Here is a 22,547-nt window from a genome sequence, read left to right as displayed (position 1 = left end):
ATTGGATTAGTGTTGAACCCCCCCTTCCACTTAGCTTAATCCTCTTTACAGCTTTTTGTGTAAGTTGGTGTGTGTATGTGTGCTTGTTTGAAATCATTTGCTCCCATTTCTCTGTATGCTCCAACCGATGAACAGCAAGGACAGCTTGTCCGTGGTCAGTCTGCATCATCTGATATTGGACACATGCTTCCTGCATCCAGTGGAGCTGAGTGGGAAGCAACTGGCAGCTAAGATGGGAGATGACACGCAGGAGTGGAAAACTAGAGAAGAGTGAGGGCGGGAGTAAAAGGGGATAGCAAGGCGAGATATTTGAGGTATGCAGAGATGGAGATGAGCGTTAATAATAGAAAATCTTCGGCCTTGTTGAGCAAATACAGCACTTGGAGATCAAGGCAGCACAGCCAGAGGTGAAAAGTAGGGGGAGGTTGCGGGCGCAGGATTATTGTGGATGGATGGTGGAATAGAGTGATCAGCTGAAGGTCTGTGGGGTTTGGTATGTCATTGTCAACCTTTCTAAACAGCCTGCAGAGCGATGAGCACTTTGAAGTTCCACAGAGCTGCTTAAATCCTGCCTGAAAAGATGCAGAGAACCGCAAGGCGCGGAGAAAAGACAGGAATATGCAGAGAAAGACTGGAGGGGAAGGACAGAGGGAAGGATTGATGTTGGGGGGGGGGAACATGGAGGAAGGAAGTGTGAGAGTAATCAGAAGTAAGGAGGCTTGTTTTAGGAGGATGACAGGAGACAGGCGAACGGAGGAAAGCTCTTAGTGCACCAACACAGTATGAGTAATTCCTTTTTTTTTTACTTGGATGCATGAGTAATATGCTTCCAGCAGGTGTGGATGAGAAGCTGAAACGTGAGAAGCAGTGATGCAGCAGTGCTATTATGAGCTGATCTGACTTGGAATTGGGTAGACTGGGTGCTGCCAGATAGCACGCTGACATCACAGCGAAGGAGAAGAGGCAGCTGAGTTTCAATCGAAGGTTCTTTTATTATCTTCTGAATTTCCGTAACACATTCAGCCAGATTTTGACAGTACTTCAACATTAGAGTGTTTCATGTTTGCTTTTTGTGGATGGATTTCCTAAACTAACTGACTTTTTGAAAATGAAATCTTTAGATTTCAGATTTTAGGGGTGGCTTGCCCCCCAGGCCACCCCTTTTGTCCGGCCCATGGGTAATCATGATATATGGAATGTTACTGTCCTAACTTATTCAAAACAACATAAATTAGGATAAAAACTGAACTCTGACACAGATACCAATCACAGAAAAAGTGTGTCTGTGTCTGATATTTGAGATCAGATTGGAACATATCTAATAAGAAATGAAAATGTTGAAATTTTGTATTGCTAACAGTGCACAGTTTATTAATCAGTTCACACATACACTCATGGCAATAACTTCTATCTACCAGAGGGCTCTGTAGAAACCCAAATTTAAAACTTATTAAGTGTCCTATTTATTCTACTCCATTTCCATACACAGCAATAAAACAACTAGCGCGAATGGCAAGTATGCATTTGGTTATATTTGTGTTAATAAAGCTTTAGAAGATAATATTCAGTTTTCACGACTGGATGAAAGATGTAAGCAATATATGTGTGGGCAATAAAAAATACATTAGAGAACTGGATTATTCAGTTTATCATTTCAAACTTCATATATTCCTGTGATATTTATCCAAAGTTGTATATCGTATGATTTCCCCATTTTTATGGATGATTGTGGTATTTGACCAAATTAAGCATTTTTCCCTTTTCTTTAAAGATATCATTACCAAATCCAAAGTTGTTGCATTCATGAGCACATAATTCATGTCCTGCTAAGGTTCCATAGGAGAAATAATGCCATGAAGAATGATTATTTTAATGAAGTTTTCACTTTGATATATCACAGTGACTGAATCTGAATCGTATTTAAATGAAGGGTTCTAAATAAAAGCTTTTTTTCTTTGCTCATAAATTAAATGTGTCCCGAGAAAAAAGCAATGCACAAAGCATCTGAAGCTCAGGAAGCGCAGGAAGGAAACAAAGCATATGACCTATAGAGATGGATATTCATGTTTGCCCACGCAACACACTCTCATAGATGCATGCACACACTGTGTGAGTCTTCCTCAGATTGTTTTTCCTCCTGTTATTTAGACTCAGTGGATTCAGTGTACATATGTTTTTAAACAGGGACCTCCCACCTCACATGGAAAGGCTTGTGCTTGTTCTTGCGTGGACTCACATACATGGATGTAATAAGCTCAAGCTAATAAGAATAAATGAAACAACAGGACTGTTAGCGGAAGTGTGAGAAAGTTACAATGAGAGGGGCAAGGACGTTAAAGTTAAAAAGCAGTTGTGGTGAATTATTAATGCTGAGCATTGTGCCCACAGACGCAGCCATTTACAGACTTTCTTTCTGTCACACATACACAGGCGCACACACACAAACACAGCTGCAATCCCCAGTTGCTTGTGCCGACAGGAAACAGCGTACTTGTCACTGTGTCTGGATTTGGGGTATGTGTAAGTGCTCTGTTGTCTCCGGCCCCAATGAGAGGGATGTTTGTAGTTGTTCCCTGAATGGGGAATGTTCTCTGTGTATTTCTTTGTGTGTGTCTCTATGTAAGGGGTTGTGGCAAGATTCGCATATGCTGTATGCCTAAATATAGGTTACAAAGACTTGTAATAATCACTCTTCACTGGGTTTTTACACCACCAGTTTGTTTCAATGCTCAGAACATGCTCATGTTTCAATCCACAAACTGTTTTAAGTGAAAACACTGTATTACCATTGAGGATTACTTGTTTATTGCACTTAAAATAAAAAAATAAAAAAACGTTCCCAAGCTATACCTTTTTGATTTTCTGCAGTCTTGGCTTGTGTTGTTTGAACTGCAAATAACTGTTGGATGAAAGACAACAGCTGGAACAAAAACTTGTTAGTGCTCTCTTGTGGGCAAATTGCATTTAGTTATAACGTGTGTTTTGCGTTTCTTAACAGAATTTCTAACCATATTTCATCCTCTATACATGCATACACCAGTATGTAATAAAAAAAAACCCGTCAGCCTGGCTGATTTTTATCAGTCTGGCTCAATTGCATAGTTTATATCTATGTTGCAGGACCATTACAAGTAGTATTGCGTAAGGATGTGTCTAGCAAACACTGTTTATTCTCCATTTCAAAGGCACCTGTACTCTTTGCAGCTTGATACACTTGTCTCCCACAGGCTCATGTTTTACCAGCTCTCACCTGACTCCTGGGCTGCCTCAGTGTAGTACAGCTGCAGTGCTGTCCGTAAGGTGAAGGACTAAAGTGTGGGTTTGTGTAATAGCTGTACTGTTCAAGAGTTAGAGTGAGGTTTTCGAGTGGTATTTAAAAGCTGTGTTTGTGTCAGCATATGTGGACACCTCAACCTCAGTTGGACCTCCCCCAGAAGGCTTAGTTGCACATGTCAGGCTCTTTTTATGTTTCCTAGGAGATGTAAGGTGCATAAACGGTGCAGGTGTTAAATATTTAAAGTGCAGTTTTGTAACCCCTGTTATCTCTTTCCTCTCTACCTTTCTCTGTTCTCCCCATCCGACCTCCATCTCTTCCTGCAGCCGGTGTTTCTGTGGCTAAGAGAGTGGTAACGGTGCAGACTGGACCGCTGATTCGGACCGAGGGCTCCCTTGTGACCATCTGGTGCAACGTGACGGGCTACAAAGAAGGAGTGCAGCAGGACTTTGAGTGGTCCATGTACCTGGCATCAGCACCGGAGCGAGAGATTCGTATTGTGAGCACGGCTCAGTCAAACTATGCCTTTGCCCTGTATTCCCAGAGGGTGAATAATAAGGAGATCTTTGTGGAGAGGCTAAGCCGTGACTCTGCTGTGCTCCACATCACCAAAGTGCTGGCCAGTGACCAGGGTCTGTTTGAGTGTTACACACCCAACACAGATGGACAATACTTGGGATCCTACAGTGCGCGCACCAACCTCACTGGTGAGTCTCTAAATATGCACACACTCAAAAATGTTAAACACAAAGGTGTTTTTCTGTATGATGTAGAGTAAGGACAATGTACCAATTGTACAAAAGTCCAAAGTCAATCTTCAAAGGCTGCAGTTTTTATATTTTTCCCTACTCCAACATGCCTGATTTATATTAAACAGCTCTCCTCAACAGCTTGTTGTCCAGGTCTGCATAAGCATGTTGACCCATTAATCTAATTCAGGTGTGCTGCAGCAGGAAACATCCCAGGCCTGCGGGGCTATGGCCCTCGAGGACCGACTGTGGACACCTCTGCTTTATGAGATTGCATAATTTCATTCTATGTATGAGACTGTATTCCAACAATAAATTACATTTTTTTTAACCATATACAGTAACATGTATACATCCAAGCAAATGTTTCATTATCAGTTTTGATGTGGAAATGGGGCTTAAATGTAATGGACAAAGGCCCCTGTTTCTCATGGATGTGACAATAATTTCAACCAATCAACAGATTACCATGGGTAAAACTCCACCCTTAAGGGTTGGATCAGTAAGAATGGGACCCTTGCCAGTTTTCGCCTGTGGAAAAAAAATACTGTACATACTGACCCGCTGGTAGAAACGGAGCTATAGGTTCCCACATTGATTCTAATGTCTTGTTGGTGATTGTATGTAAGTGCAAGTCATATAAAATTAGATAAATGATAGTGAAGATTATCTCAAATGCATATTACTAGAATAACATTTGGACTGTGTCGTGCCACATCCAATGGAGCATTTGATTTTCACCCAAATTTAATGGGCCCTTCCTTTTTTTTTCTTCATGCTTTGCCTCTCCATCATCCATCCATCCATCCATCCATTATCTTGACCGCTTATTCCATTTCGGGTCGCGGGTGAGCTGGAGCCTATCCCAGCATTGCCTCTCCATCAAGTCCTGTAAAATTCATTGTGGCAGTTTTTGTGTAATCTTTTTGACAGACAAATGGCACTCATCACACACCTCCACATTGCTCTCATCTTTGGGAAGGATTTGACAGCTAGAAACTGCATAAAGTATCTGTTAATGTCAGTGTAGTTTCGCACAATCCCAACTCCCCCAACTGGGGAAACCAAACTCATAATCCACACACACACACACACACACACACACACACACACACACACACACACACACACACACACACACACACACACACACACACACACACACACACAAACACACACTAGTACACGTGTGCTCCCTCCCTGTCTATTCATTCCTTGCCTCGGGCTGTTTCTGTAAGATATCCTGTGTGTTAGCAGGATAAGGGACTGTTTCATACAGTAGCACAAGTTTCCCTCCTTCCACTCCCTCATTTTCAGAGCCATACAGAAATCTACCCAAAAGCCAGCACTGCAACCACAGTTGTCATAGTTGGGGGATTCAATTCCCTTTGCTCCTTCATGCCTTTATTCCTCACATGGTTGACCTTCCTCTTGAGGTCAAGGCTGAAGCCAAATGCTTATGAGCTGAAAATTGGAGCTGCAATCACTTGTATCCCAGAGTTTTCAAGTCACAGAGTAGCATTTTGAGCTGTGAAACACAAATATTTGCATACATTCTTTTGGGCCAGTACCACATAGTTTACAAGCTGCAGATTTGTCTGCTAGAAGTAAAAGAAACTGAATGCTTAACAGATCAATAGAGTTGATAATGGGTTGAATGAGTGTTTCCAGGATTCAGTGGATATGATTTCTAATATGTGTATTACAAACTGAATGTGGGGCAGGGCTCGGTTGCAGGGCACTGTGAAACAGCTCTGCTGATAGCACATGGTATTTATAGATCTGGGTGTGAGAGAGAGCTAGACATAGTGTGAGCAGAGGTGTTGAGGGACTGTTATCTGATCTTCTCTCTGTGTCTCTAACCTCTTAACCCAGTTTCGAAGGTCAGGGGTGCACAGCAGGGTCTCTCCCATTTTTCTTTCTGCAATGACTTAAGTCCTTGTGTGATCCCTGGGCAGCTGCACACCTCCTTCAGCCATTGCGAGCAAACAATACCTTGTCCTCCAGCCTTTATGCATCCTGTTCCCTGTCTTTTCCCTTTTCTTCTGCTTTTCATTCTGCCATGGGTCTGTGTCCATTCATCAGCCATGGCCCCTCTCTCTAATTTGCTCTCACTCTGCTATATTAAAAAGCCCCTTTGCTGCCTTTGAGGATTTGTGTTTCAAGGGTATTGTCAAAGGACTGCAATAAGCAGGGAGTAATATGAAGGAAATATGGAAAATAAGAAAATGAGGCAGTTGGGGGTATGTCTGTGTGTACGTGAGGTGGTTGGGTGAATTGTGGGGTGGTAGTGAGCGCAGTAATTTGTGCCATAAATACTGGGTTAAGTCTTGCTGTGGTGCATTTCATCTAGTGTCACCTTTAAAGAGTGTTGGAGGGTTTTAATGTGAAACTTAATACCTATTGCCTGAGGTGAAGAACTGTTTCAGCAGTGCACCTGGACACTGTAGTGTTTGACACCATGACTTTGTGTGTTCACATGTTGTTTTGTTCGTCACATTAAACCAGACAGCATGGGTGTAATTGCCTGAATAATGATACCTGTTTCTACTTGTAAGTCAAAGATCCTTTCTTTAATAGGAAGTGAGGAGCCAAAAAGCATGTTTTTTTCCCCCGTTTTCCTTTTTTTTATACCCTCTGTGGTACTATATTTAGATTAATCAAGTGAAAATGTAGTTTGGCTCAGCGTTTAAGTCCTTAAAAAGCCTTGGGGAATTGCTGAAATAATTCTCATATGAAAAGAATAATTGGCTATCAGGCCACAAAATCTGGATTATGCCCACTGAATTATGGCGTGGCACAGAGATGCAGGCATATTTTTATTATGTAATACATGAGGCTGGGCTTTGCTTTTTAATAATTTTTTCTCCCAAGATTTTCTGTTGAAATGTAGGAGGGCTCACTGGTTTGTTTCCAGTTGCTGCAGGCTGTTGTTCTCAGTGTCAAAGCTCTAAAATTGCCTATTTCGATATTTAAGTAGCTCCAAAATAGCAAATTGGCAAATTTAGCATCTAGTTGGTAAACACATTTAAGCCTTTAATTGTTAAATTGCTAGTTAATTTCCACAGGACATGTTGGAGACCAAAATGGAGCAAAAAGTGCAGAGTAATATTAGACTTTTATATATCAGGTGATGAATATTACTTTCTAGTATTGTTAAATTTGGTTGAATTTGTATAAGATGCAAAGAGTAGGTTTCTGGAACAACTTCACCTGCTTTGCAGGTGCATAGAGAGGGGAAAACCAAATCTGTCAAAACAAGAACACTTGTAGTATAAGGAGGTGGGATAACAATTGGCCTAAAACATCTCACACCCAAACCACCCCCCTGGTTAAACCCTGTTCAAATATATTTGAATTGTATTGAATTGAATCAAAAAATTATTTATAAGCCCATCAAAGAAAAATATATTGCTGGAGTATGCTTTTTTTATTTTATTTTATTTTATTTTTTAAGAAAAATGGCTAAATAATAATAATAATAATAAAAAATCCAATAAAAATTAAATTAGCTGATAATTGTTGGAAAGTTTGAAGAGTAGTAGAGATGCAAGCATGGTTAAAATCGACAACCTTGAATGTATCGTGTTGTTTGTATCTAGGGAAAAGCTGAGCTGATGACATCACATGCAGCATCAGCAGGTTACACAGGTGAACTCTCTCGGTAAAAAACAAGGACGGAAACGTAAAGCTAACATTTTATTTATAATGCTACCTCTCAGTAGCATGACCAGAATGACCCCATCTGTCATTAATTAGCTCTGCAATCCTTCATCCTTAATTCTGACCTCTGTTGGCTGCTGATGTTTAAAAGCTGGGTAGCAAGGCATTGGAGCCAAATTTAGTCCCTGCAGCCTTTTCTACTGCAGGTACATTTCCAGTATTCACAAGTGTCCTTGTCAGCCCTTAAAAGTTATCCACTTCATTTACCAGTGATCTTAGATTCTTTGTGAAGATCACGAGAAGAAGTGGTATAAATTTCCTTCTCCTTGCTCTCCATTTTGCTGCTGTCTTACATCCGCCACTTGTCTGGATTTAGGGGGTCTTATTTCAGACAGGACTTGGTCTTTGGAAAGCTCAGTCACCTGCATCCACATAAACAGCTTTCCCTGTTGGCTTTACTCATGATAAAGGATGCAAAAAAAAAAAAAAAGTGCCAGAAGTATACAACTAGAAATCCCTCCCTGGTTTATTCATTTTCATACCTTTTTTTTCACCTTATCAGATGTAGGCCTAAGTTGAAAGACATTGCTCTAATAAAGCTGCTCTTTTAACTGCTTGTGTTGCTTTAGTTTTGACCTCTTTTGCTATGTAGGCAAGAAATCTTTGCATGTGTGTTTGCCATCCAGCATCAAATTACAAGGTGCTACATATCAGTTCAGTTGTTTCTGTTGCATGACTAGGGTCATGATAAAGAAGGACGCCACACTTTTCCTGCTTTTATGTCTTAACTGCCTTCATTTTACTGATTGATTTGATTGATTTTTGCTCCTCTATAAGTGTTTAAGTGCACCACAAGGCCAGCATTAACCTGAGTTTTGTGGCATTATTTACAAGTCTCCTTTTAGTCTTCTTTGTGTACGCATTCATTCTTTTAAGCTCGCTAAGCTCTGTCTGTTGCACTTGAGTGTATGTTTCTGTGCTTGCTTGTACATTTGTGTATGTGTGTGTGTGCCTGCCTGACTTCCTCCTACACATTAGATTGCAGAAGAAAAGGACAACAGCCTGACACGGCCATCATAGTTGTCCCTGTCCTACGCACCAGCCTGTGTGTGAGCATGTCCAACAGCTAACAGAACAACAAGCCCTGGCTTATACACACTAACTTATGAAGCTCACGTGTACCCTCACCGCTACAGAACGCACCATAGGAGTCATTTTGCTGGCAGATAGTCTAGCCTTCGCGCTTGGCAGTAGTCATCCATTCCCTGTGCGTGAAGTAATATAGTAATAATGCTAGAGAACTGAAGACTTTGTCAATTTTAACAATAGTATTCTTGTTCTTTTTCTTTATCCTCTACCACTCGTTGAGAGAAGGCCATTTTCAGATGTGTGGCACTAGAAAAAAATATGCTTGACAGCAAGTGGTCTTGAGGAAAAGAAAGAGAGATGGATGGTATGAAGAGGCTGAGATGTGGAAATTGGAAAAGAGAAAAATGGGGACAGAAGCGACAGTACTGGAAGGTAGGTAGTGGAGTGATGCTGAATAGAGCGTGTGACCAATAAATGATGAGCTCTTGCTCTCACTCCAGTGTGATTGGCTACACCTCCCCAAGGCATTGCCCACAATACAACCACCGCAATAGGGGTGCATTTTGAATAGTCTCTGCCTGATGTGATTCTTAAGGTTAATGTCGTTACCAGCCACCATACAAGTTCTAAAATGCAATTAACCAGCACAAATTGAGGGAAAGGGAGAGAGAAAGAAAAAGAGGGAAAAGAGCAGAAATTAGACTGAAGAATTTCAATTAAGGAAAAAAAAAGTGTTCTGAAAAATCATTTTCAGTACAAGCCGCTGGAAATTACCAGGTTTCTTCAGTCACACTTCTCATTTACATCATACCTATGGTCTATATTTTGTTTTCTTCCATCTTGAGAGGCGAAAAGGGATCCTTTTCCCGAAGGAAAGTGTGCACCTACTATGAGCTGGAAATTTGCCTAACCAAGGTCAAAATGCAGTGCTGTGTTTTGCATGGCTTTTCATGAGGGAGGCCAAGATTGCACACTGCTAAACAAACAGTCAGAGTAGCTGAATCATTCTTCTGCTGAGCTCAGCATTGTGTGTGTGTGTACATGTGTGATTTGTGAGTCTCCACTGCTTTTCTTTTCACACGGGAGTCAAAGCAGCCAAGCTTCTCTCTTCTACTTCACTTAATGAGATGAACCGAATGGGTAGATGTCATCCTGCATTCTGTCTGTTACGATGGGACACAGGGAGACCCGCCCCCCCCCCCAGTGCTGTCTTGCTGCTCACTTCATCAATCCAAAGCTCCAGATTTGATTCCTGGTCTCCGCCTTGGCTCCCAGCTGGCATTGGTCATGCAGGTATATGGCTTTGTCAATACAGTTGTTTATTGAGTTTTATTACAGTAGAAAGGTATGAGCGTAATTAAAGAACAAGACTAAAGAAGAAACCAGAGATTAATTAAAGACAGTGAAAGAAAAATGGGAGGCATCAGAAAACCTCTTTTGAGAAGAAGTAAGAATGAAGCCTCATGTTGACAAAGAAAAATGCACAAAATGACAATACTTGAGCAAGGGGAAGGAGAGAAAGTGAAGATGAATAGACAGGAGAGGTTGTATCTCTGTGTCTCTTGGTATCGATTGGGAATACAGGCCAGTATGTGATGGGAGCATTTTATCGCTTTGAGCTTTCCTTGCTGTCTCACTTAAATTTTCTGCATTACCTTTCACTCTGATCTTACTACCACCTATCAGTTTCTTCTATAATTACATTTCCATTTTTCCTATTTGTGTGCATGTGTGATTGCTCAAACTGGCTCTAAACTGTAGACCAGGCAGGGCTCCAAACAGAAAAAGATTTTATCATCATGTCTAGCTTGCCATTTCTTTGCACATCTCATTTACTTTAGAAGAGGGGGCTTCCTGCCAATATATATACATATATATAACACAAACAGTCACAGGGGCACTCTGTAGTGAGTTATCAGAACTGACGTCGCACCTGTAGTTATGTCTCAGAAGGATGATGCTGTAGTACTCCCATTGGAGTGCATGTTTTCTACTTAGCATTGAAGAGACAATTAAAAGGCCAGTGGATCTGTGGTTTACAATAAACTGTAGAATAGAGCATGTAGTGTTGTAATTAAGCAGTGCTGAACAGGGCAAACTATAACTGTCTGTACTCTTGGAGTACAAGCTGTACTTAAATGTAACTTTGGTTGATGGCTTTCAGAAATGCAAAATATTCCAAATGTAATAATTTAACATGTCCTGCAGCCACTTTCTGAACTACTCCTCAGATGTGTAGTGTCAGAAACTAAAAGAAATGTCACATTTCTTACATTTGATTAACACTGAAGACCAAAGTGGCTAAGATCTGACTTTTTTGCCCTTATGTGACCCTTATCTGATCTTGTTATGACAGTCTGATAAGCACAAATCCTTTTTTTTTTCTTTTTTCATTTTTTTTTTCCATATCCGACCCAGGCCACTTTCATACATGTTACTAAAGTGAGTGAATACATATCTGATGTTCTCATTTCATCCAACTTTTAGGTCATTGAACAGACACCACAATTCTGCACTGGGGGAGGTGGGACACAGAAAGATCAAATGTAAAGAATAATATAATATTTTTTTTATTTTTTGGCTCCTATTGCATAACAACTTTGAAACTGATACACATACGCTAACAAGTAGCATTCATATTTACCTCCACAAACACAGCATGCTGCGGTCAATTTAGGGCCATACACGTTCATACTAGGGTCTGATGGCGGCTGCATTAAATTATAATGTGAACAAGCATGCAAAAAAAAAAAAAAAAAAAAAAAAATTGCATCTCTGTCTTTTCATTGACCAAGTAACAATTAAAGAAAAAAAAAAAAAAAGCTGACAAATTATCTATGTAGTGTGTACACTATCAAAGTTAATAGCACTGAGTTTACGAGGTTACAGGTCAGCTTCAACACTTCAGGATATCAATCTTTAAAGTGAGATATGGATAACCCACCAGAATCTGAGATCCATAAAGGCTTGTTCAAAAAATGGATCTGAATCAGTACAATCCAAATTGGCCTGAAGATAATTGGATGTGATCCTGCATTTTTTTTAATGCAAAATGAACATTGTTGGCAGCAGCATGGTGCACTAGAAATTAACAAGCAGCCTTGCTCAAGAGTCTCTTTACAAATCCGTTTTTTACTGCATTTTTATTTTTAGTCTCTCATAATGATAGCAAAGGTCTTATTACACCACCCCACACAATTAGCCTGAATATAATTTGGACTAGATGGTCTGAGATTAGGTCTTGGATAATCAGACTCTGTGGAGCTGTGTTGACCCATGGATAGGATTAATGCACTTGTTTTTATGACAAAGCATTGTTGCTTGGGGATTATGATGGGCCAGTTATGAAACAATTAATATCAAACATGTATCAAAATTCACTTGCAGCCAACAGACACACTTCCAAGCATACGCTGATTTTTAAATTTACACCCACATGAAAACATAAATGATGTCAGTGATGCTCCACATTTAGCTCATCTGCTATGCTACTGCTGGGCTAATGAGAAAGGATTTTCTAAACTCACAGATTACAAAATAACAAAATGCCTGTGTGTATGTAATTATTGGTGTTTGTGTGTGTGTGTGTGTGCGTGTGTTCAGTTGTATGCATTTATGTTGATTGGCTGTAGCTTTGACGCTCCTATTGCTAGTTGATTTGATTAGCTTAGCTAAGCACTAACCCTTGGGGACCTGCTACCTCTTCTCTGTGAGATTAGCAGAGCATTCCACAGTTTTAAATATGAATACAGCATGAATATGGAAATTGCAGGGTATAATTTTGTGTGTGTGTGTGGACACTGCTTTGGTATTGTTTTGATGTCAGTAGCTGCTTTAAAACATAATTTTAAAGAGAGGGCAGAAGGTTTTTCCTTCATATATCTGATTATTTCTTTTAACACAAACACACATGGACTGAAACTGTGATTGTGGGTACATACTATTTATTCCATGGAATTAAGTAGTAAGGTAGAACACTCATTTCTTCTTTTATTTATTTTTTTATTTTTCCAAGCTGTAAAGTTGCTTTTACACAACATGTATGTATCTGCTAGTGTGCAAGAGCCAGCCATGATCTGCAAAACATAAATATCACCAGAGATCACAGACCTCTCTGACTTGTCTTTGTAGTTCAAAAGTGTGTGCGTGTGCTGTATTTATTGACAGGATGTGTAAAGTAAGGCCCAGGAAGAAGAAGACTTTACTGATATGGTTTAAAGATTATCATCACACCCACTTCATTAGTATGGTAACCACAGTCTTTTTATTTGCAACAGGAATCAGATTTAGTTAAAACGCCTGATGTAATGGATTTGAGTGTGGGCTGTAAAGACAGCTGAAGGCTGTTTCTGAGAGCTTGAAAGAGTAGAAGCGTGTGAGGTTAACCTAATTTTTGGGAAGCTTCATCAAGAAAGCAGATGGCCCTGAAGTCCCTTCTCAGGGACACACCATTATCTAAAATCTTTTGTATAAATTTTGATACTCTGTGCCCACACTCTTACTAAATAGTGTGGGCACACTGTCTATGTGAGGAGTATTATAGAGTCATGACCAGTTCCCCCCTCACGGTTGACTGCAGGGCAGACGACAGACATATGCTGCCACCTGTGTCCTGGTGCCAGGGTGGCGACATCAGGATGTGGGCATAGTGAGAAGCATGTGTATGTGTGTGTGTGTGAGGGGTGGGGCCAGTTGGCATATGCCTAAATCCCCTCTGTGCTGGCAGCTCAGACAGACAGTTGCTTCCTCATCTGCTGCCCTGTTGGATGGATGCCTGGTGATTGAGCGCTGCCGTCCTCCCATAGCGCTCCTTCACGCTCTCCCTCAGTGACACTGTTTCTCACACACTGACATGACACATGTAAAGCTACTAAGCCTCTGCACCTCTGGCCAGCTTCATGCTTGACCTCAGCCTTGCGCTCACAGTAATGAAATGATACCCTAGATCTTCTCACTGAACATTTGCAACAGTAGAAAAGCATTTGCACAACTGTTCCTAGACACGTATGGCAGCGTTCCCTGTTTTTGAGAGGATGGTGTGTATAATTGCTGAAAAAGCGGGGCTTTGTACTCTGATTAAAACACTGGGCTATGTTTTAGAAGGTTTATGTGCACACACACACACACACTAGCACATAGAAATGGTCAGATGGCTGGGGCTATAACTGGTTCTATCCTCAGGGAAGTCTTAATTGGTCACAGTGCTTTGCCATCTGGGGCTGGAGCGTTGATGGAGGAGAGATGAAGGGAGACGATGGGAGCTCCTGTAAGGGGTATAGAGGGGGGGGATAAAAGAGGAGGAGGGGCAGTATGTGCAGTTCAGGGATGAAGCTTATTAGTATTAATATGTGCACATAGAGAATTAGTACAATCCCTATATACTTGATAAATTCAGTTTATAATGTACTAGTCGGAGGAAGCATGAATGATTGCACATGTTGTGTTCCAGTGCATGTATGCCTCTAGGTATGGACCGGTTATTGCATGGCAGCATCTGTGTGTGTAGAAGTGGTAATGACTCTGGGTTGTGTTTTTTTGTGCTGATGTTGGCAGTTGGAGCAAAACCCTGCACATGAGCTAACAACCTCCAGGACAGTAGCAATGGAGAAAACAAACAAACTCACACAGGGCTGGTGTCTGTTTATATTTCTGTTTTCTTGAGTACAGAGTGTTTGCTGAAATTCATAGTTTTTGAGTCAATAAGCAGATTGAAGATACTAAAGAAAGCGTGGGACAGATGGAAGGATGGATAACGATGGTCTGAAGATGAGGAAGATAAAGAAGAGAAAGGGGGGGGGGCGAGTGAGGCTAAATCGGGCCTATTTCATGTGTTTAGACATGACGAGTAAATCTTTGATGCTTTAAAGAATTTCTGTTAATGACACCTTTGCGCTAGCTCTTCTCAAGCGTTCTTAGGAAGATTTGTCTTTCATACTCCCACCTCTCGTCTGACTAGCCCTCCTCTCATGCCTTGCCTTTTTAATCTCTCGCATACACTCCATCTTCCCAACATACTCACTCAGGCTTCTTTCCTTGCTGGGGCCTCAGTGAGAGGTAGTGTCATATTGTGTATAAGCGTGTAACCCTGTAGATGTTTGTGTGCTTCTTAGTAAGTGTTAAATCCTTCTCTTCTACCTTTGTGTAAACAGCATATCATATTAGGAGAGCTCTCCTCACCACGGATCCCTCTCTTATCACAACATTCAGCCTTTTAACTCCACGTCACCATTCTCCTGCTACAATAACATAGCCCACTCCTTCACTCAGTGCCCATCTTTATTTTCTTCTCCTCTCCCACCTATTCCTTTTGTTATACTGCTCCCCTTTTGCCTGTGCTGTACAAGGAGAAAACCTGGGCACATGCACATAGACTATATAAATGAACTGGCAAATATACAGCATATTTATATAAATTACACTATTTCTTTAATTTATTTATTTAATTAAATTTATTTATTTCAAAGGGTTAATGCATATTGGTGGACAACATATGTAAATATACTAGAAACAGACAGTGGCTACTTTCCATCTGTAGTCTCTGACAGATCAAGGAAATATAAAAGCAGTGTACAATGATAATGACAGAGAATCAGAGACAAAAATCATCCACATAATCCAACACTTGAGACATAAGACATAAGCAAAATAATACTCATTGGTGGTTACATGTCTGGTTCCTCTTTAGCTAACATTTGAGTTTTGTTTTAAATATTTTGAATGTGGCACAATTTCTAATATCAGCTGGGATGTGTTTCCAAATTTCAGTTCCTTTGACTGATAGCACTTGTTGACTAATGCTGTAAATCTATAAGTCACTTCTACAGTCACTTCTAATAGAAGCTCTGGTTACTTTACCACTTATACTGGATTTTAACTTGATAAATACATTCAAGGATGGTGGAGAGAGTCCATGCAAATTTATAAATTGAACATGCCAGTTTAAATTTTAATAAAATTTTTCAAAATTTTGAATATTTTATTTCCTAAGTTTTAGGTGGCGATGAAAGGAAAACGATTTTCTATCAAATATTTTTACAGCTTTTTTGTATAAAGATTCTATTTTAAACTAGCCATATTAGTCAGAAAAAAACATACAATGAAGAAACATTTTAGCAGCATTTACTGGCAGTGATGATCTAATTTGTCTGAAATTACAGAGACTGAAATTTATCGTTTTTTTCCATTTTTTTAAACAGGATTTTTAAAAAATAATGTTGAGACCAAGGTAATACAAAGACATTTAAATAAATCTACAATCTGTAGCTCTTTATAAAATGACATGTGAGCCTGACCTTGCTGTTTGGCATGTTGAAAATATCATGCAGACAGTTTTCTTTGAATTTAATAAAAGGAATGACTTACTGAGGTCATTGCTGAAGTCGGTTTTTCTGAAACTTTCACAGGAGAATTTTCCCTTGTAAAAATGACTGCATCATCTGCATAAAGCTAAATTGATGTTTAGGCAAATATTCAATAAGTCGTTAATATTTAATGAAAATAATATGGGCCCAAGTATGGAGCCCTGAGGAACTCCAACCTGGCATTCTAGAAAAGGATATTTGATACCACTGACACTGAGAATGATTTCATCCAGAAAATTGCTTGTTTTGAAAAATTAAAGTTGGTTAGCCTGGCCAGTTAAATTTGGTTGCCAGCTGTATGAAACACCCCTTTTAAACCAAGAAAAGCAGCCCCAACAACATCATGTTTAGCTTTTCTAAAAAAAAAAAAGTTTACTTCTGTTTCTATTTGTTATTAACGAAAACCAAACTGAATTGGGGTGCAGGGGCGTATGACCCTTGTTTAAGTAAATTGTTTAGCAACTCATGTTTCAGCCATTTTTGACACGGTGGGCGGTATACTGATTGGCTGATCATTTATTTACATAATCCTTGTTCCCAGACTTAAACACTGGAGTAATTGTGGCAACTTCCTACGCTGTTGAAACAACAGAAAGCCAAATTGTCTGATTAATCATATGAGTGATTGGACATGTCAGGACATTTTTGTGAGCTTTTATGAAATTGGTATCTATCCCATATAAATCCTTACATTTAGAGTTTTTCCAAACTTTTATAATAGTCTACTTCTGTCTCATTAATTTTTGCTCTTGTAAAAATAGGCAATGACTGATTTACCGGAAATGTGACATTTCCATATGACGTAAAAAGTTCAGAGACTAAATTTTTAAAGAAATTATTGAATTTAGTTGCCACAGCAGCGGGATCTTTCACCAGTGTATTCTTACTTTGTAATCACATTTATTGTCTTTATCCATCCTTCTTCGGATAATTTTATTAACAATTTGCCAAACTCAGTAACTGACAAATAAAAATTTGCTTTAGCTTTATGCATTACTTGAGTTACTTGTCTACCTGTAGTAAGTCCAGTTTTGAGTGATTTTTTTTTTTTAAATAGATTGTTAGTCTTAATTAGTTTTCTTTACTCTTGATTACTTTTTATAATACTCTGCTTATTGTCAGACACTGTATTAGTTTCTTCTGGGTGGCATTGTATTTCTTTTCGTGTATCAGGGTCCTGATAAAGTTGATAAGCTTTCATTCTAGTAATGAGGCATTCACATATGTAGCCAAATGTATGAATTGATTTTGGATTATATGTCTGTATTTTTCTTAATTTGTACTCTCCTCTAACTCCATGGTAGAGAGTGCTAGATATCATAGGTTGAAGGAAAAAATGGCTGCTTGCTGATGGTGAAAACAAGAGCTGAGTCACCACTCACTCACTATATTTGTGGTAATGAAATCACCAAGTTTGCTGTGTTTGGTTGAGAACCTAAAGCAACAGTAAATATCTTTCTAATCTTAAAACTGTTTTTTTTTTTTTTTTTTACTTGCCACACTGACATTCATTATGCACATTCATAGCAGAGAAACCACACTGCTGAGGGCATTACCAGAGGAAGAGAGGAAAAGAAAAAGAAGAAAAAGGGACAGAACTAGTGATAAGACATCAAGCTGCCTTTTACTGGCAAGAAAGAGGTCAAAGAGGAGACACAAAATTTGTCAGGGGCACCAATGTGCAAAAACCTGTGAAAGTTTAACAGTCCTGCTTTAACATCCCTCTCCATAACAATGACAAAAAATTTTATTTAATTCTTTGCACACCAATAACTTCTTTTAATTCTTTTAATTGTACTATTCTCCCCTTATTAAACACTTGCTGCAGCTGTAGCTATAATAATCTTTGGTATACTGACAAGGAATGTGTACATAATGCAAATAAATATGCCAAACTGTTGAGTGAAATGAAGAGTTCCAGTTTGAAATACAAACACCACAACAAAAAAGTTGACTCACTGTATCGTGAACTATGATGTGAATAAACTGACAATTTAAATACAGCCCAAATTAGCTTCAGGCTATTAATAAAATTAAAGAAACCATAATATTATGCAGAGCTGATAAACATTTCTTGTTTTTCCTCATCATAAATCTATCTGTATTTAATTGCCAGTTGCTTGCTCCTTCAGTTTTTGCTTCACTTTTTATGTTAATGAGCTAATCTTTCAGTTTCTTTTATGTAAAACATGTATTACTTGAGATAGCTGACAGAAACAAACTTACCAGTATCATTAGAAGTAGTACTTTAGATGGAGTAAAGCAGGCCTCACACCAGAAGACTGGCTTGCACCCAACTTGATGATTTGACAGATTAGAACATCCACAACAGCTGAATGAGACGAAGCGCTGCTCCACAGGAAAGCTACATTTAAATCATTTTTTTGTCTATGGCAACTTTGACAATGCAATGTTCAATTATTTCATGGTTTCTGTAACAACAATGGGTCTGGAAACCCTTGGTTTCTGTCAATCAGTAATGATGTGACATACATCAAACAGACATTAAAAGCTCCTATTTCATATTGTGTCTGCCATCTTTGTGAGACCAAACAACTCCGGCCCCTTGAGACATGGGACTTCTGGGGTGACTTGGGCTGTCTAGCAACAAATCCTTTGGGACCTGTGTGGATCAGACTCCTTCAACAGATGAACAATCGAATTGGGAACTGGGGAGTTTATAGACTGGGTCAGTGCTTTGGGCTTATAGCTGTGTGTTTCAGGCTACATGCTGTTACTCAGTGTTCTTTGTGTGTGTGTGTGTGTGTGTGTGTGTGTGTGTGTGTGTGTGTGTGTGTGTGTGTGTGTGTGTGTGTGTGTGTGTGTGTGTGTGTGTGTTTGGGAGGCTGCTGTTATTGGGGCATTCTGTTGCCATGAGGATATGTGCCAATGGAACATCCACATGAATGCCAGGACCTAAGGCTTCCAGGGGATTGCATTGTAATGAAGGTGAATGGTACTCACTTGACCTGTTAGTGGTTATAATGTTGTGATTGATCAGTGTTTATATGTGTCATTCTTTTCTTTTAAACCTTGGCTGCTCTCAGAGAAAATTTGGCTTATGTTATTTGCAAATTAAGGAGGAAAATAAGGGTTCATTAAGATGAAACATTTTCAAAACCTGTTAGTACTATAGTGAGATGCTGAGACCGACCTACTGTATGTTCCTCCGAAATTTGTGGCTAATAAGCTGCATGTCCCTTAGGACTGTGTAACCCAGTGCAGTTGATTCACAGCTCTGGAGGGGAATGTTTGGGTGAACAGAGGGGAATACCTCTGTCACTTATAATCATCTGTGTGTGCTGGAGAGCAGATATTCCCCCAGGCATCACTATCTGAGTGTTGGGGTGGGTTTGTAATAGCTGGACTGCTTTCATGTGCTTCTTCTCCTACTGTATGTAGGTATAATGAGCTACAGCCACAGGGCCCTTGTTTCTCTTACTCTTGTGCACACACTAACATACACACTGAGAAGATGTTGTATTTTAGTATTATGACAGCCTAGCAGATGAAAAAACAAAAACAAAACAGCAGCAGCACTCGGATTCTTCTGATATATAGAGTAGAAGCTGGTTAAAGAGGATTCATTATTCTAAAGAAGCATTCTTTCATGTGTTCTGAGCCATAGTGACGAAGATGCACTGGACGAGAAAGGTGATTAAAAGCAAAATAAGAGATAATTAGGAGCTGACAAGCAACTTCTCTAATGAAAAGGAAACCCACCAGACAGCGTAGTAGAAATAGGGAGGGCATGGATGAGCTGTGGACGGCGCATAGATGGAGGAAAGCTTGAGTGAGGAGAAAAATGGGACAGAGCCTGGAAGCCCTAACATGCATGACAGTGTAAGGGGACAGAAAAGAATGCTTGAGAGATCCCTTTATTAAATGAAGAGAGCCATTTCCTCTCAGTCATCGTGACCTTTGTGTTTCAGCACAGGACACACACCCACACTCACACACCCACCGAGAGTGATATTCCATTGGCAGCAGCTCCGCACGGAAAATCTCATAACGGCATCTGTGCGCTCTCCTATATCCTATCACCCTCTTTCAGCTGTCCCCCTCCCCCTCCCTGTTTCATCTCTTTTCACGTTTTTAGAAGATTGGATTTGGTGTAATATGATAGGACACCGTAGAGGTCTCTTTGATCGGCTGTGATAGTATGAGGCATTGAACTTATTTAAAAACCAAATTATTGACTAATTTGTTTTAGTTTGCTTTTGTAAAATTTTCCAGCAAAGGGCTGTATTGTTGACGTTTATCCTCAGTCACTGCTTTGAGGTCCTTTTATGAACAAATCTACATATTTAAGACAAATAAATAATAAAACATCAATTGCATTTCTACACATAATCAGTTTAAGGAAAATTTGTCTATTCAATTTCTTTAAAGGTCCCATATTATGCAAAATTCACTTTTTAATGGTTTTGGAACAGTCATACTGGTCCCCCCGCATGTGTAGGAGACCCGTAAGTGTGAAACTCTTTCAGGCGCTCTCTCTCCCCCCTGCTCCACCTCTAGGGAAGTAAGCGCTGAAATGAGCTTGTTTGAAAGCGTGTACGTTATGACGTCATAAGGGACAATAACCACTCCCCACAGAGCGATGGACCCGTCTACCGGCTCTCAAAGCCCGCCCTCTAAAAATCACCTAGCGCCCAGTGTTTTTCCCTCTTCGGCAACCCTCGTTAGCGGACATGGCTAAGCGACAGAAGCACTGTTCTGTTTGTGGCTGCATAAATGAACACGAAAACGGTTTTTTACTTCCATCCACTGAACCCACGAGGACTGAGTGGATTAATTTTATTTTTGGAGGAAATGTACCCGGAAAACTTCCAAAGGTTTTGCATGTCTGTGGCCAGCGTTTCAAAGAGGACTGTTTCCACAACATGGGGGCATGGAAAGTAGGCTTCGCCAACCGTTTGAAGCTGAAGCCAGGTTCAATACCAACTGTCCGTGACACAGCTGGAGAGGTAAGAGCTGGCAGTTATTTTATCGTTTCGGCCTTATTAGTCTGATAGCTTGAAAATATATTAACCTGTCAATCACCTCATGACGGGCGATGCGATGGGCGGAGCCAACAGCTGAGCTGCTCCACCAGGGTTCCGCCCACCATAAACGGCACATTTCTGAAGCTGCTAAAAAGAGGGAGGTGAAGAGAAGCCGCTGCACTCAAACTGAGGGTCGATTTGTCCATACCATGGCGGAAATATTTTATTTAGATATTAATGAATGGTCTCAGATTGGGAATAAAGTGTATAATATGGGACCTTTAAGGAAAAGTTTGGTTTTTTTAAAGGAAATATTCTTGATAAGAACTCTTACACTTTTTGACACAACTACTGGATCAATTAAGTTTTGTGTATGCTAGTAAACTAAGGATTCATACAAATGTGGGCCTTCCAGCGCTTTACTGCATGGTAACTTGACTGATTTGGAAATAGAGTGTTACTGACAGGTTGCAAATAATTGCAAATGAGTTAATGGAATAATCAAATTACAGACCACTTGCAGTGTTTTATTTATTTTTTCCTTATTTTGTTTCAGCTCATAAAATTATGTTGTGTTAAAGATATAGATTGTAATAATATCATTGCTTGTATCATAATCAGCAACCATATAAGTTATCCTTTAATTATGTGAAGCACTTTATGCCCTTATGTTTGTTTTTGTTTTCCACATTGCAGATTATTGTGGTGTATTGCACATACTGGGTTAATCATCTGTATAACTTTTTGCAGGGTAATTGTGGAATTAACATAATTACTAGTTTTAGAGTTTCTGGAAAAGAGTGGCGAACATTAGGGAGTTGGCAGCTGTAATGTAAAATCACTATTAGTCACTGTGTAGTCACTCCTAAAAAGCAGTCACTGTTTAGGAGTGACTACACAGGCCTGCTGCACAAAATATGCACTTTGTGTCTGCAGGCCAGTAGAAAACTATAATTCCAGTGTTGACATTTTATTCTGTACAAAAGACCGGACCTACAATATGTAGTTCAGCTGCTTGTAGCTACTCAGCCTCATGAAAAATGTTTTGTATTTTGTTATCATCATCATTAAGTTTGAGATTTTTTAAAAAGGGAACCCTACTTTTAGGCAACTTTAGAGCTTATAGCATGGCATGACATTTGTATGATGGTATGATGAGAGATGGTAAAATATGCTTTGCTACTGTAATAGTACATGCAGTTCTGACAATGCCTGCCTAATTTTTATGTTTTTTACAGCAAGTAAGGTCTTACAGCTATGGCCACCTTTTCATTAGATTTGGGGAAGCTTAAACTTTATAAAAATTATCTTGTTGCTTCTGTGTGAGGCGGATAAACTAAAAAGGTATTTGGAAATACCTCTTTCATTTACAAAAGTGCACAAAAGATGTTCTAAACATATTACAAATAAGCAAAATGCGAAA

The 22,547-nt window shown here is 39.6% G+C and overlaps 1 protein-coding gene across 1 annotated transcript in view; it reads left to right on the top strand.

Annotated features, from left to right (window-relative positions):
- The window catches only part of igsf3 (immunoglobulin superfamily, member 3), a 75,233-nt gene that overhangs the window by 13,805 nt on the left and 38,881 nt on the right, over positions 1-22,547 (top strand). Inside the window, exon 2 of the mRNA XM_042001596.1 lies at positions 3,601-3,981. Within this exon, the coding sequence (XP_041857530.1) occupies positions 3,601-3,981 (381 nt within the window). The remainder of the gene's footprint in view (positions 1-3,600; positions 3,982-22,547) is intronic.

Source organism: Melanotaenia boesemani, chromosome 12, assembly GCF_017639745.1.
Source record: "Melanotaenia boesemani isolate fMelBoe1 chromosome 12, fMelBoe1.pri, whole genome shotgun sequence".
Taxonomy (NCBI): domain Eukaryota; kingdom Metazoa; phylum Chordata; class Actinopteri; order Atheriniformes; family Melanotaeniidae; genus Melanotaenia; species Melanotaenia boesemani.
Note: the sequence above shows the minus strand (reverse complement) of the source record. Positions and strands in the feature narration are given on the sequence as shown.